General features: G+C 58.3%; 1 protein-coding gene across 1 annotated transcript; it reads right to left on the bottom strand.

Annotated features, from left to right (window-relative positions):
* Positions 1-6452: 6452 nt before the first annotated feature.
* Positions 6453-10362, bottom strand: HIC2 (HIC ZBTB transcriptional repressor 2; the record flags this gene model as incomplete). The annotated part of the gene is made up of 2 exons (XM_080717477.1): positions 6453-8265; positions 10337-10362. 2 exons carry the CDS (start codon positions 10360-10362, stop codon positions 6453-6455), a joined length of 1839 nt encoding a protein of 612 aa, XP_080573603.1.
* Between the last annotated feature and the right edge of the window lie 3210 nt (positions 10363-13572).

Raw genomic sequence — 13572 nt, 5'->3', positions numbered from 1 at the left:
TGTGGTGCTGGGGATTTAACCCACAGGCATTCTACCTCCAAGCTATACCCCCAGCCCAATATTTTATTCTTTATTTTGAAACAGAGTCTCACTGAGTTGTAAAGGAAATGGGCTACCAGCAAGCATGTAGTCCAGGAAAGAAAACAGTGGGACCCAGAAGACAGGACTTGTGGGGGTGGTAAGGGGGTGGAATCCAGGGGCTTTCTACCTCCAGGCTACACTCCCAGACCTATTTTATACTTTATTTGGAAACAGGGTCTCACTAAGTTGCTGAGGGCCAAAGTAGCTGAGGCTGGCTTTGAACCTGCGCGATCCTCCTGGGGGATTACAAGCCTGCGCCACCACGCCCGGCAAGACAGGACTTTTTTTTCTTCCATACTAGAGATTGAGCCCAGGGGCATTCTACCTCTGCGCCATGTACCTGAGGCCAGCAGGCTGGCCGTGAACCAGGATCCTCCTGTCTCAGCCTCCAAGTACTAGGATAATTAATTTGTGCCACCACGCCCAGCTAGGGCTTTTAATGAGGAACAAAGGCAGGAAGAACCCCAGCCCGCGTCTCCACAGCACTTCAGCGGCTCCAGGAGAGGTAAAAGCAAAGCAGAGTCCTGTGGAGGCAGTACTGGAAGCGCTTCAGAGTTAAAAAGTGGGGCAGAGCCGGGCGGGGGGGGCGCACGCTCGTCATCCCAGCACTTGGGAGGCTGAGACAAGAGGATCGCAGTTGCAGACAGCCTCAGCTACGTAGTGAGGCCCTCTACAACTCAGTGAGACCCTGTTTCAAAATAAAGAATAAAGCTGAAGCCGGGTGTGATGGCGCATGCTTGTAATCCCCGCGCTTGGGAGGCTGAGACAGGAGGATCGCGGGTTCAAAGCCAGCCTCACTGAGTGAGGCTCTCAGCAACTTAGTGAGACCCTGTTTCCAAATAAAATACAATAGGTCTGGGAGTATAGCCCAGAGGTAGAAAGTCCTTGGGTTCCATCCCCAGCACCACACACACAAAAATAAATAATAAAAAAATAAAAATAAAGCTGGGCGTGGTGGTGCAGGCTTGTAATCCCAGCATTCAGAAGGCTGAGACCAGAGAATCATGGTTCACAGACAGCCTCAGCTAGTGAGGCACTCCCCAACTTAGACCCTGTTTCAAAATAAAGAATAAAAAAAAAATAGGGCAGGAGGAAGAAGGGCTTCCAGGAACCCCAGTACCACAAAAAAAAAAAAAAAAAAAAAAGGGCAGGGAGTATAACTCAGAGATCGAATTCCCGAGTCCCATCCCCAGTACCCCAAAATATAAAATAAAGAATAAAATATAGGGCAAGGAGTGTAGCTTAGAGATCGAATGGCCCTGGATTCTATCCCCAGTACCATAAAAATAATAAAATAAGGAATAAAAAATAGGGCCAGCAGCCAGGTGTGGTGGCACATACTTGTAATTCCAGCATTCTGGAGGCTGAGACCCGAGGTTCGTGGCCAGCCTCAGCTACTTAGTGAGGACCTATGCAACTCAGTGAAACCCTGTTTCAAAATAAAGAATAAAAAAAGCGCAGTGGTGTACCTCGGAGGGAATATCCTCAGATCTGCAAAAAAAAAAAAAAAAAAAAAAAAAAAGGGCCAGGGGATTAGCTTGAGGTCAAATTTCCCTGGGTTCCAATCTTAGACCCACCAAAAAAAAAAAAAAAAAAGGCAGGGCATGTGGTGGTGCAGGCTTGTAATCCCAGCATTTGGGAGGCTGTAGGGGTTCACCTACAGCCTCAGCTGGCTTAAGAGACCCTGTTTCCAAATAAAATAGGTCTGGGAGTGTAGCCCAGAGGTAGAAGGCCCCCATGGGTTCCATCCCCAGTACCACCAAATAAAAAAAAAAACCTAAAGAATAAAATGAATAAAATATAGGGTTGGGGGTGTAGCTTGGAGGTAAAATGCCCCTGGGTTCCATCCCTGGTACTGCAAAATAAATAAAATGATTAAATTGTTAACTTAAATAGGGTTGGGGGTGTAGCTCGGAAGTAGAACACCCCTGGGTCCAATCCTTAATACCACACACAAAAGTGGCTGGCTGTACAAGACGGGATGCCTGAGGCAGTCATTTTTTGTTAAGGCACTATTTGGTTAAACCACTAGCTTCTTTTTCTTTTGGAGCTGGGGCTCAAACCCAAGGACACCCTGAGCTGCCCCCAGCCCATTTTATCTTTCATTTGGAAGCAGTTGAGCGGAGCCTGGTTTCCAACTTACGATCCTCTTGTCTCAGTCCCCTAGATACCGGGGATACAGCCCTGTGCCGCCATGCTCTGCCCTTAAGGAGTTAAGTTTGATAAAACACAAATCGTTTTAAGGTAACTGAACACAACTTCCCAGGACTTAGAGAGGCGAGCTCTCGAGGCCTCGGGCTCTGCTCCCCAGACACAAGCCCGGCAGGAGGGGCAGATGCTGGCCCAATGCTGGGCCGGCTCCCACCCCACCCGCCTAGGGCCGGGCGCTGCCCGAGCAGAGCACCCACGGCGCAACAGAGCAGCCACGCCAGTTTTCAGTCAAGCTTTTAATGAAAAGGTCATAAAATAACAGTTTCTCATCACTGTACATTAAGACTGCACGCTTCCGAACGGAGACCAGTCGCCGGGAACCGCTGTTCTAGGACGCTGGAGGGCTGCCGCACGCAGCCCGACCTGAAGTGAACACCGTGGTGAGTGAGGTGAGGACGGGGCCAGTGCAGGGGACCCCCGCGCCTCCCCCGCCGGGAGGGGAACAGACTAGGACAAGATCCCTCTTCCAGTTCAATTAACTGAAACAGCTAGCACCTTCCCCTCCCCTTCGAGGTATTTGCGAATGGGCCGGAGCCCAGCCTGGGGCCCTCCCTGCGGGGCGGGGCGGGGAACCAGTGATGGGTGGGGTGCAGAGAGGCCCCTCAGCACCTGGCCCGGCCGAGTGGGGGCCTGGGACCCTCCCTGCCCCAGTGAGGTCTGTTATGCAGCATTTTTGAGGTCAATAAATTACAGCAATAAATAGCAAGGTGAGGTAGGGGAGGGGCTCCTGGTAGAAAATTAAACTGGGGTGACTGAAGCTGGGGCTTCCTAGGGAGGGGTCCTGGGCAGCCTCATTCCCACAGCTCCCACCAGCCCCGGCTTGGAATGTCAGACTGAGGCTCTGGTCAGGGCCTGCACCCTCCTCCCTGGCACCCACTTCACAGGTTCAGTACCCAGCCTTGGTCCCTTCGAGGGGCAGGGCAGGCCTGGGCCTTGGGCTCTGGACCCGCAGCCCGGGGATGGCAAGGACTGCCCCTCCACCTCGGAGGGCAGAGGGTGCGCCCACTGCCCAGCCAGGTGGCACTCCTGCAGGCCGCGGAGGTGAGTGCTGAGGGGAGCCCGGGGAGCCCCTCCCCCGGGTCTGGGTACAGAGGGTGCGTTTCACAGGCTGAGGTGTATGGCTATGCTGGAGTCTCTGAGATTCGCATTTGCTTAAGGGTTCACCACTTCTCTTGTTCCTTTTTTGCAATCCTGGAGGAGCCCTTGCTGTGGCTCGGGCTGGCAGGAGCGGGCAGTGGCGAGCCCGGCCTGCCTCCCGCCCACTCGCCTGCTCATCCCTAGTCTGAGAAATAAATACATTCATCACTGCACAAACATATTGATACAAAAACAACACTGTTAAGAGTGTTCGCACCGTCTGTGTAGGTAAGGCCCAGGCCCAGGAGGCCTCTTCTGCTGCGTGGGGAGGAGTGGGTGGGACCCGCCAGGCCACGGAGCAGCGCAAGGTCCCCCTTTTTGGCTTGCTTGAGACCCTCACATCAGCTCCCCTGAGGGTCCGGGCAGAACAGCAGGGGAAGCTGGCCTCGACCCTGGGGCCCAAGCCCAGACGCGGGTCCTGTGGCCAGAACTGCCGGCCGCCCCGTGTGACGCCACTGCCCTGGACCAGAGGTCCCGGCCAGGAGGCCTCAGGGGGCTGGTCAGCGCGGCCCAAGCTCTTTGGTGCCAGCTGGGCCTGGAGGCTGGAATGGGCTCGGGGGTCCAAGGAGGCGCCCGGCCTTCCCCACCCTCCAGGGCCACCGCAGAGGACGCCCTCAGGAGACGAGGACTCCCTGGACTGGCCTTGCAGCTGCTGAGGTCTGAAACTGTAGGAGTTTATGTAAACAATGAGATAAATATATTAGCATCTTTTATCTGAGCCCACTGAGCTTCATACTCATTCAAAATGTGCTTTGGTTTAAAAAATAAGTTTTGTGAATTTGGGTATGAGCTTTTTTTTTAATCCTCTTTCCTATGTGACATCTGCTATTTTCTGGTTTCCTGTTTCTCCGAAACATTCAGGAATTAAGTGACTAAAACAGAGAACTGCAAGCCGCCTGGCCTCCTACGGCCAGATTTCCTTGTGAGGCTCTTCACCATGCACACACACACACACTCACACACACATACATACATACACACTCACACACATACACACACACACACTCGCAGGCACACACACATGGAATCAAAGGGGAAGAAAACAGAACCAAGTACTGTGGACCCCACCCGCCCAAACCCCTAAAATCTTAAATAGGAAACTAGTGTTTTGCTTTCTCACTAAAGTACAGAAAAGGCTTGACACAACACTGAGGTGGGTACAATACTGTCGCAGAGTTGCTGAGTGAGGGCTTTGCTCCCGTCCCTGAGTTCTGCAGAGGATCACCTGCTTCCAGTCGCCTCGATGTGGCGGCCACCGCTGGCAAGCCCACGTGGTACAGACTTTGTGTCGGGTGGCGAAGTGCTGACGGGTGGGGTGGGTCAGGGAGGGGGCGCACGGCCCCCCACTCAGGCGCTCAGCCTGACTCGCTACAACTGAGCCCAGGATTGTCCCACCCTCCACCCAGGGTGCAGGAGCCAGCCTGGGGCGGACACCCAGGGAGGGCCGGTCATGGCCTCGCTCACCAGGCCCTGAACCTGAACCCGGGCTGCTCTCAGCTGGAGGGGCAGGGGCAGGGGATGACTCTGGAATTTTTTGGTCTGAACTTAAAAATCAGAAGAAAAACAAAAAGGAAAGCATAAAGCAAAATGAATATAAAGCCTGCTGGACTGGCCCTTTGACTGCAGTCGGTGGAGGACGATCGGAACAGAGCACAGCGGCCTGGGCCTGGCCTGGGGCCCAGGTAGGGCCCGTGAATTGTCTGAGGTTGGTGAGAGCCGTGGTGAACACGGGCACGGTGTGGGCTCCAGCAGGACCAAGCCCATGGGCAGCTAGGGTCAGCGCTCGGGCGGCCTCTTCCCCACACCTCACTGGCCAGGCGCAGGGCCGGGGCGCTGCTCTCCTGAGCCGGGCAACGGGACAGGATGGGAGGGGCTCACTTCCACCTCATCCTGGCCCTGACGGGAAGGGGCCGAGAGCTGCTCCCTCCTCTCGGCTGCCTGGCACTGCCCTGCGTAGACGGCTCACACCCCTGGCCTAGGCCAGAGACAGCGGCACCCTCAGAGAGCATGGGCCCAGAAGGCCGCGAGGGCCTGACCACCCAGAGAGGAGGAGCAGCGTCTAGGTCCCACCTGACAGCCCCAGTGGAGCTGTCACCAGTTCAAGAGGTAGCACAAGGTCAGAGGTCTCCCCACCTTGTTCAGCGAGGAAGGAAAGCGAAACACCTGTCCACACGCGCGGCACACACACTCCCACGCACACAGAAATGAAACCGCTGGCCCTAGCAGCGAGTCCAGCCCACCCCGAACCCAGGCCTTCCAGTTCCAACAGTCCCGCAGACGTTACACGGAAGGTTTCTCTTAATAAAAAACAAGTACCTCTAGACAAAGAATAGTCCTCAGAAAATATAGGAAAAGCACACTGTCCTGAGGCGGCCCAGGCGGGGCTGGCCGGGAAGCCCTGGGCAAAACAGGCTCCCGGACCGGAGACCTGGCTCGCTGGTGTGTCCGCAGCACCTGCCAGGGCTGGGGGACAACAGTTACATTCGGTCTGCAGACCCAGGCTCAGCCCCAAAGGGGCAGGAAAAAAAATAAACTATTGTTTGTTTTGGTTTAAAAAACAGAACTCAAATTTCAAATAGAAAAAGAAAATCAGTAGGAAAAACAGCAACGCAGGCCCAGAGGGCTCTTTAGTTGTGGAGGTAGGCGGTGGGGCCGCCCTGCCGGTCCCAGGGCCCAGGGCCGGAGGCAGCACCTGGCTCAAGGTGGGGAGGAGGGCTCCCCAGCTCCCGCTCCCACAGACACGCAGACACAAGCGCTCACCAGCACACAGCCGAGGGACCTTCAGGGAGGCCTCATACCACCGCCCAGCACCCTTCCCTACCAGCCCAGGCAGGAGAGCCCACTCCCACCAGCTCTGGAGCAGCCCCTGCAGGAGCTGGGACCTGGCAACAGGGAGGTAGAACGGTCGGTCTCCAGCTCCACGCGCAGGGTCTGGTTCCCCTGGGTGCAGACTGTCCATTAAAGCTCTGGGCGGGCCCCGCCCGGTCTCGGGCTGCTCCGGTGGGCGGAGCCGTCTTTGGCTTCTAGGAGGGGGAGGTGTGCATGCGCAGGTGGCTGATGAGGTTCCGCTGCTGGGTGAACTTGCCCCCGCAGAGCTGGCACTCGTAGGGCTTCTCGCCCGAGTGCACGCGCATGTGCTCGGTGAGGCGGTACTGGCGCGTGAAGCGCATGCCGCACTCGTCGCAGGCGAAGGGCTTCAGGCCCAGGTGGCTGCGCATGTGGCGCGTCATGGTGCCGCGCTGCGTGAACATCTTGCCGCAGATGTTGCAGGGGAAGGGGCGCGTGAGCCAGTGCGTCTTCTCGTGCTGCCGCAGGGTGGCCGGGTCCTTGTAGGTCTTCTCGCAGACTGAGCACTTGAAGGGCCGGGGCTCAGCGGCGTAGGCTGTGCTGGGTGCGGACAGGTCCTCCGCCTCCTCCTCGGCGCCCCCGCTGCCCGTCTCGTAGGCCGCCTCCTCCTTAATGAACAGCTCCTCCTCCGTGTGCGTCTCCACGTGGGCGTTGAGCTGCTCGGAGCTGGGGAAGCCCTTGGCACAGGGGATGCAGACGTAGAGGTTGTCCCCATAGGACACGGTCTCGTAGCCCTCCTGCCGGTACACGTAGTGGGCTCCGGCATGGCCACTGCCCGCCTCGCTGCCGCTCTGCCCGCTGTCCTCGCTCCCGTCCTTGCCGTTCTCCTCCTCCTCCTTGCAAGGATAGGCGGGCTCCCCGTAGGGCCCTCCCCCGCTAGCGCTGCTGCCCACCACACCATTAGGAACCCCGTCCCCCAGCCCCTCAGCCTCCTCCCCGGGGCCGGCGCCCATGGGCCCCGCTTCTCTCCGCTCGAAGGGGGACCCGGCTGCAGGCTCCTTCTTGCTCCACTCCTTCTTGCGGGCCGAGTGCCGGAGGCTCTTCCGGGGCTGGCCGCCTGATGCCTCCAGCAGGCCCAGGTGGTTGTCCTCGGCCCCCTCCATATCCATGGGCTCCTCGGGGGCGCCCCCCAGCTCAGAGTAGGAAGCGCTGTTGGCAACAGGCTGGGCGGAGGCCGAAGGCGGAGTGCCATGCTGGCTGTCACTCAGCTGGGCCGGATCATCAGGGCTGAGGTGGGGGCCAGGGGTGGTGGGGGGCAGAGGGGGGCTCTTCTTGGACAGGTCCAGGCCCAGCTCCTGCTCACAGCCCCCGCTGCTGCCGTTGGTGCTGCCACCACACCCCAGGCCTACCTCCCCACCCGCTGGGCAGCCGCTGTGGCCATGCGCACTCTCCTGGGCGGAGGTGCTAAGGAAGAGCTCATCATCTGACCCTTTGGCCGGGGGCAGCTCCTGGGGGGTATGGGCCCCCTTGCGCCCGTCCGTGAGCCCGGTGTACCGAGCCTGGATGACAGAGGCAGTGGACAGCCGCTGGCTGCGAGGCGGCCTGCCCATGCCGGCGGCTCCCGCCCGACCAGAGCCGAAGGGCTTGCCGGCTCGCTTGAGCTTGCGGCGGCAGAGCGCTGCCAACTCGGGCAGCTGGAGGTAGCTGGCGGCAGTGAGAAGAGTGCTGAAGTTGGGCTCAGCTGGCTGGTCGCTGGGCAGCAGCTTCCCTGTGTAGATGAAGTCCAGGATCTGCTGGAACACGGTGGAGCTGACCATGTCTGTGTCCAGGTTGATAAGGTTGTCGTGCAGGACGAGGGATTTGAAGTAGATGCTGCTGGCGGCCAGAACATTCTTGTGGGCCCGGAAGATGGAGTTCTCCACCATGATGATGACGTCACACAGGAAGCCCTTGGTCCTCTGCTGGTTCAGCTGAAGCAGGAGCTGCTTGGAGTGGCTGGGCAGCTCCATGTCGGGCCCCATGTCCCCGCGCCCTGCCCACGCACACCACCTGCGGGCATGAACAGGCAAACACGTCACGCCGCAGCTGGAACCTGTGCGCTGTGCCGTCCCTCCCTGAAGACTAGAGGATCTGAGAAGAGACGGAGCTCCCCCAGCTACTGCAGCGATAAGTGAGGAAGGCGCTAAGAGGAAAGGACTGGGGCCCGAATGTGACCAGACCACCAGGCTGCTGTCTCCACCCAAAGGAAGTCAGCTGCAAGCCGCGGGGCAAGCAGGGGACCCACACGAGTACCAGGTGGCTATGGAGTCCAGAAAGCCAAGGCCTCTAGGGAAGGGCGAGTGCGCCTCTGGGGGCCTGGCCAGTCCCACCTCAACCTGCCCAGCATTCGGCCTTACACTTACACTTGTAATTTCCCTATGCTAAGAGAAAGTTCACATGCGCATATGTGTCCATACGTGTGGCACCGAACCCAGGGGCATTCTACTTCTGAGCTACACCCCCCAGCCCTATTTTCTTTTTTTTTTCTTTTTTTTTTTTTGGTGGTACTGAGGTTTCTGGAAGCCCTTCTACCTCCAGGCTACACTCCCAGACCTATTTTTTATAGTTTTTTATTTGGAAACGATCTCTTAACAGCGTGATCCTCCTGTCTCCGCCTCCCAAGCACAGGGATTACAAGTGTGCGCCACCACGCCCAGCACCCTATTTTTATTTTGAACAGGATCTCACTAAGTTGTGAGGCTAGGTCGAGTATGGTGGCACATGCTTGTAATCCCAGCATTCCGGAAGCTGAGACAGGAGGATCGCGGCTCGTGGACAGCCTCAGCTACTTAGGCCCTCCTCAACTTAGTGAGACCCTGTTTCAAAATAAAGAAAAAAAAAATAGGGCAGGGGGTGTAGCTAGGAGGTCAAATGCCCCTGGGTTCCATCCCCACACCCGCAAAGGGAAGAAAAAAAAAGTTGTGAGGCTGGCTTTGAACCTGCAACCCTCCTGTCTCAGCCTCTCAAATACTGGGATTACAAGCGTGCACCACCACACCCAGTTACAAAAGATCTTTGCCCACCTCCATGAAAGAGGGCCCCGCTGGGGTAGGCACTGGGTCCTACACCCTTTCTAGGAAGAGTCACCGTAGTCTGAGCCCAGGAAAGGCAGCCAGCTGGCCTCTGCCAGACAGGCTGGCACAGACATTAATTGAGGTCATTAAGTAATAAACACACACGCCTCTGCTCTCCACAGGAACCTGCCAGCCTGCTAGTGCCGTGGCACGCACATGGGTCTGATGGAATTCCTGACCTGTGCTGAGCACCCCAGGCAATGCACCCCACGGGGAGAGCAAGGGCAGGGCGGTGCACAGTGGCCCCAGAAGGACAGAGATGGCCTCTCCAGGGCAGGGAACAAGGCCACAACCAGAAGTGCCCAGGTGGCCACTAAGCCCTGCCCCCACAGGCTCCCACAGGATGGAGCCGACAGAGCTGGGCGCTCTCTCTGCTGGCTCCTGCTGCCAACACTGGGGTGGCCATGTGCGCTCTACTCTGCTGTCCTCCCCAAGTAGCCCAGCGGCTCTGACCTCGCCAGCCAGCCAGCGCTGGCCTGTGTTCCTGCCCCTCCCAGAGTGCTCGGCCTGGCTCCCACCAACCTACCCTGCCCTGCCCCTTGGTAGGCAAAGGGCAACCCTAACCATCACAGGAACCCCAAACGTTCAGAGCTCACTGTAAATGAACACATCCAAAAGCCAGCACCCAGCCTCAGGAAGCGCCTGCTCCAGGGCTGCACCTGCTCCTGGCTGTGGGAGAGGCCGGCTCCTCCAGGCTAAAGCAGCTCAGGAGCCAGCTCCCCCAACTGCCAAGCAGGACAAAGAGCCAGGGTGAGCCTTCCACACGGCTCTGCCAGCCCCAGGCCGCTAGGGCACGAGCAAAGGGCAGGAGAGCTCACATGCTCACAGCAGCTCATCAGGCAGGGCAGGCTGCCAGACCCCAGGCACCCTCCTTGCTGTCCTGCTCTGCGTGTGCCAAAGGACCTCAGGCCAGGCCAGACTCATGTACAGGGCTGCATGAGCCGCCAGGGAGCCCCGTGGACAAGAAGCAGGGGCTACCCTCCCCCCAGGCCTCCCCCTGGGCCTACCGGAGTGCCAGGGGCCCAGAAACCATGTGAGCAGCAGCCAGCGGGGGTGGCCTCCTTGAACCTGCAGACTTCCTGGGGGTGCATCAACGTCTGGTCATCTAGAGAGAAGACAGGCAGTTACTGAGACAGGCATCCGCCAGGAAGGAGGCAGCTGGAGGCCCTGAATTCCTCACTCCCAGAAGGCCCGGGGATCGCTGGTTGGACACCCAGCGCAGGCAAGTAGAAGATGGTGCCCAGCAGTCACACCTGACGGCAGGGAGGGGAGGTGTCCAGAAGATCTGAGGTGCTAGGTGGGCACCAGTGACCCCCAACACACGCAAGCATGCAGCACTAGGGATTCAGGATGCCCTAGGGACGCTGGTGGCAGGCCCACAACTCCAGGCAGACCAGTGGGTGAGGTGGCAGGAGGGCTGGGCAAGGACCTTCCCGGGCTGGCCACATTTACATAACAAAAGGTCAAAATTGGAGCCACTTGTGCAGGGCTATTTATAAGAACCAGTCTCAACCGCTTCTGACTCCCCTGCCTCTCCCTCCCAGATCTGCCCTAGCCCCCCACCAGCTCAGAGGGCCCAGCCCCTCCGCGGCCTGGCCACATGGTCTTCACTCCCAGAAGGCTTGCTGCCTGCCAAGAGCTGGCCCCAAACAAGGCTTGGCCTTTCACTACCAGGCTGCTAAAGTCTGGCAGCTGTAGCCAGAAGGGTGGGTCCCTTCTCCTCTCCTAAACTCTGGGTTCTGCAGGAGGGGATCCTGGGGTTCTGGCTCCCTGGACCTCACAAGGGTCAGACTGGGCTCCCTTAGAATGAAACCAGGGGTGGGGGAGGGCCCGCAGCAGCCAGAAGCCTGTCCCTGCCAGCCCTTCCCCCATCTCCCTGCAGGGGAGGCTCAGCAGGTCCCTCAGGAATGTGACCAGACCCGGGTGCTGGCCTGAGCCTGGGAAGCCTAGGCTTTGGGAGACCAGCTGTCTCTCCAGCCTGGGGCACTGCTGCCTCTGGGGAGGGGGTTGGAGAAAGGGAATGAGGCTGGCCCAGGACCCCTCCAAAGTCCCAGGGCAGCAGAACCAGCTCTGGAGTCACACAGGTTAGGAGCCAAGGGCTCCACAGTCAACGCAGGCTGGGCTGGGCAGAACAGAGGCCAGAGTCGAGGAGGAACAGAGCCCTGAGAGCAGTCCTAGAGGTGCCAAGAAGTCACCAGGCAGCCTGGGCCACCCCCAGCTCCCCGCCGGGCTCCTCACAACCTGGGACAGCCCGTACTCTGCCAGCATTCACTCCGGGACCTCTGCCTCATCACCTGACATGCCTCAACTGGCGGCAGGTGGGTGGCACGATGGGGCTGGGGCCTGAGAGGCTCAGGTAGGAATGTGAGAAATAATCAGATCTTTTCTATCAAAGACATAGTTTGACTTGGGCTCCATGTTATATAACTGCCACAGTGTAACTCTAGTGTGCTTTTATTTTTGTAAAATAGCATTTCCTGGAACTTGTGAGTGCCAACCCCCCCACCCTTTCGGCCAGTGGTGCCCAGTGAGGCTCTGTTCCCACCAACGGGAGCACTGCACAGAAGCCCTGCGCTGGATAAAGCGCCCAACAAGTTTCCTACGGGTGGTTCTCGCACACCTCACCGTGCTGGTGTCAGGATCCCTTTGGCCAAAAGTAAAATTGCCTTGCCAAGCTGCTTTCAAATACGGGTCTTTTTTGTTAAGAAGCCATAAAAATTTATTTCTTTTTTTTTTTTTTTTTTTTGGTGGTACTGGGGTTCCTGGAAGCCCTTCTACCTCCGGGCTACACTCCCACGGGCTACACTCCCAGACCTATTTTTTAACATTTTTATGTGGAAACAAGAGTCTCTTAAACCAGCGAGGCTGGCTGCGAACCAGAGCAATCCTCCTGTCTCCGCCTCCCAAGCGCGGGGATTACAAGCGTGCGCCACCACGCCCGGCATAAAAATTTATTTCTAACAAGGCCCCACAAAGTGCCCACTGCCTGGGCCTGCCAGGTTCACCAAACCAGGCTGGGCTGATGATGAACCAGGTTCCCAGCCAGAGAGAGGACAGGACCCCAGGCTGAGTCAGACTCAGACCTGGCGCCCAGCAGAACAGGCAAGGCCAGCCTTCCTGCGCCCTCCACTGCTGCGCTGCCAGCCTGCCACCCCCCCAAGTCCAGGTCCCTCTGTGCCCGCAAGCCACAATACATCCTCACCCCACCCCATGGAGGGCGAGTGTCCTGGAGCCTCCAATGCCTCCCTCTTGTCTGTCGCACACAAATGAAGGTGGCCAGCGGCCTCCACTCCACCCACTTTCTACTGGGCATGGGAGCAGCAAGCACCTACCCCTGGAGAGAACATAAGACTGGGGAAAAGTGCTGAGGAGCCAGGACTACAAGTGCTGGCTCAAGAAAAGCTCAGTCCAAGGACTGGTGCCCAGCCCTGGCAGGAAGCAGCGCGGGGACAGGGGTGAGAACACAAGTGGGACCCAGCAGCAGCCCCGGGCAGCAGGCCCAGGCAGTGTGCCTCTAAGCCCGAGGACAGCCTGGCTGGCTCAGGCCCACTGCCGGCCCCAAACGCCCAGGATCCGGGGCAGTGGGGCGCAGGCCTGGGCTCTCAGGGCCAACCCTGAAGGCTCCACCTGTCCCCGGGTCAAGAGAAAGGGCAAAGAAACTACCCATGGTTAGGTGCCCTCAAGCCCCAGGATCCCCTGTGGGGGCCCTAGCCAGGCTGACTTCAGCAGTGAAGGGCCAGCCTGCTCTCCTGTGACACAGAAGGTATGGTGGAGAGCATAAGATGTTGGCTGGCATTACCAGGCCCCCATTCACCCTCAGACAGAGTGCCCTGTTTATTTTATTTATTTATTTTTTTTTTGGTGGTACTGGGGTTCCTGGAAGCCCTTCTACCTCCGGGCTACACTCCCAGACCTATTTTTACATTTTTATTTGGAAACAGGGTCTCCTAAGCCAGCGCACGCAGCTGGCTTCGAACCTGCGTGATCCTCCTGTCTCTGCCTCCCAAGCGCGGGGATTACAAGCGTGCGCCACCACGCCCGGCAGCGCCCTGTTTATAAAGTGGCCAGCATCTGCCTGGACTCCCCATTCCTAGCACCGTGCAGCAGGCAAGCTCCCCACATGAGGGCAGTTCTGTACCCAGAGAGGCAGGTACAGCGCTGAGATGCCTCAGCCCTTCGAGCCCCTGGCCACATGCCCAAGGAGAGCCAGGTCTGCAGAGCTAGGTCAAGGCGTGGTGATGCA

The sequence above is a fragment of the Muscardinus avellanarius genome, assembly GCF_963383645.1.
Source record: "Muscardinus avellanarius genome assembly, chromosome: 21".
Classification (NCBI taxonomy): domain Eukaryota; kingdom Metazoa; phylum Chordata; class Mammalia; order Rodentia; family Gliridae; genus Muscardinus; species Muscardinus avellanarius.
The sequence above is the reverse complement of the archived record's forward strand: the minus strand, read 5'-3'. Positions and strand labels throughout refer to the sequence as shown.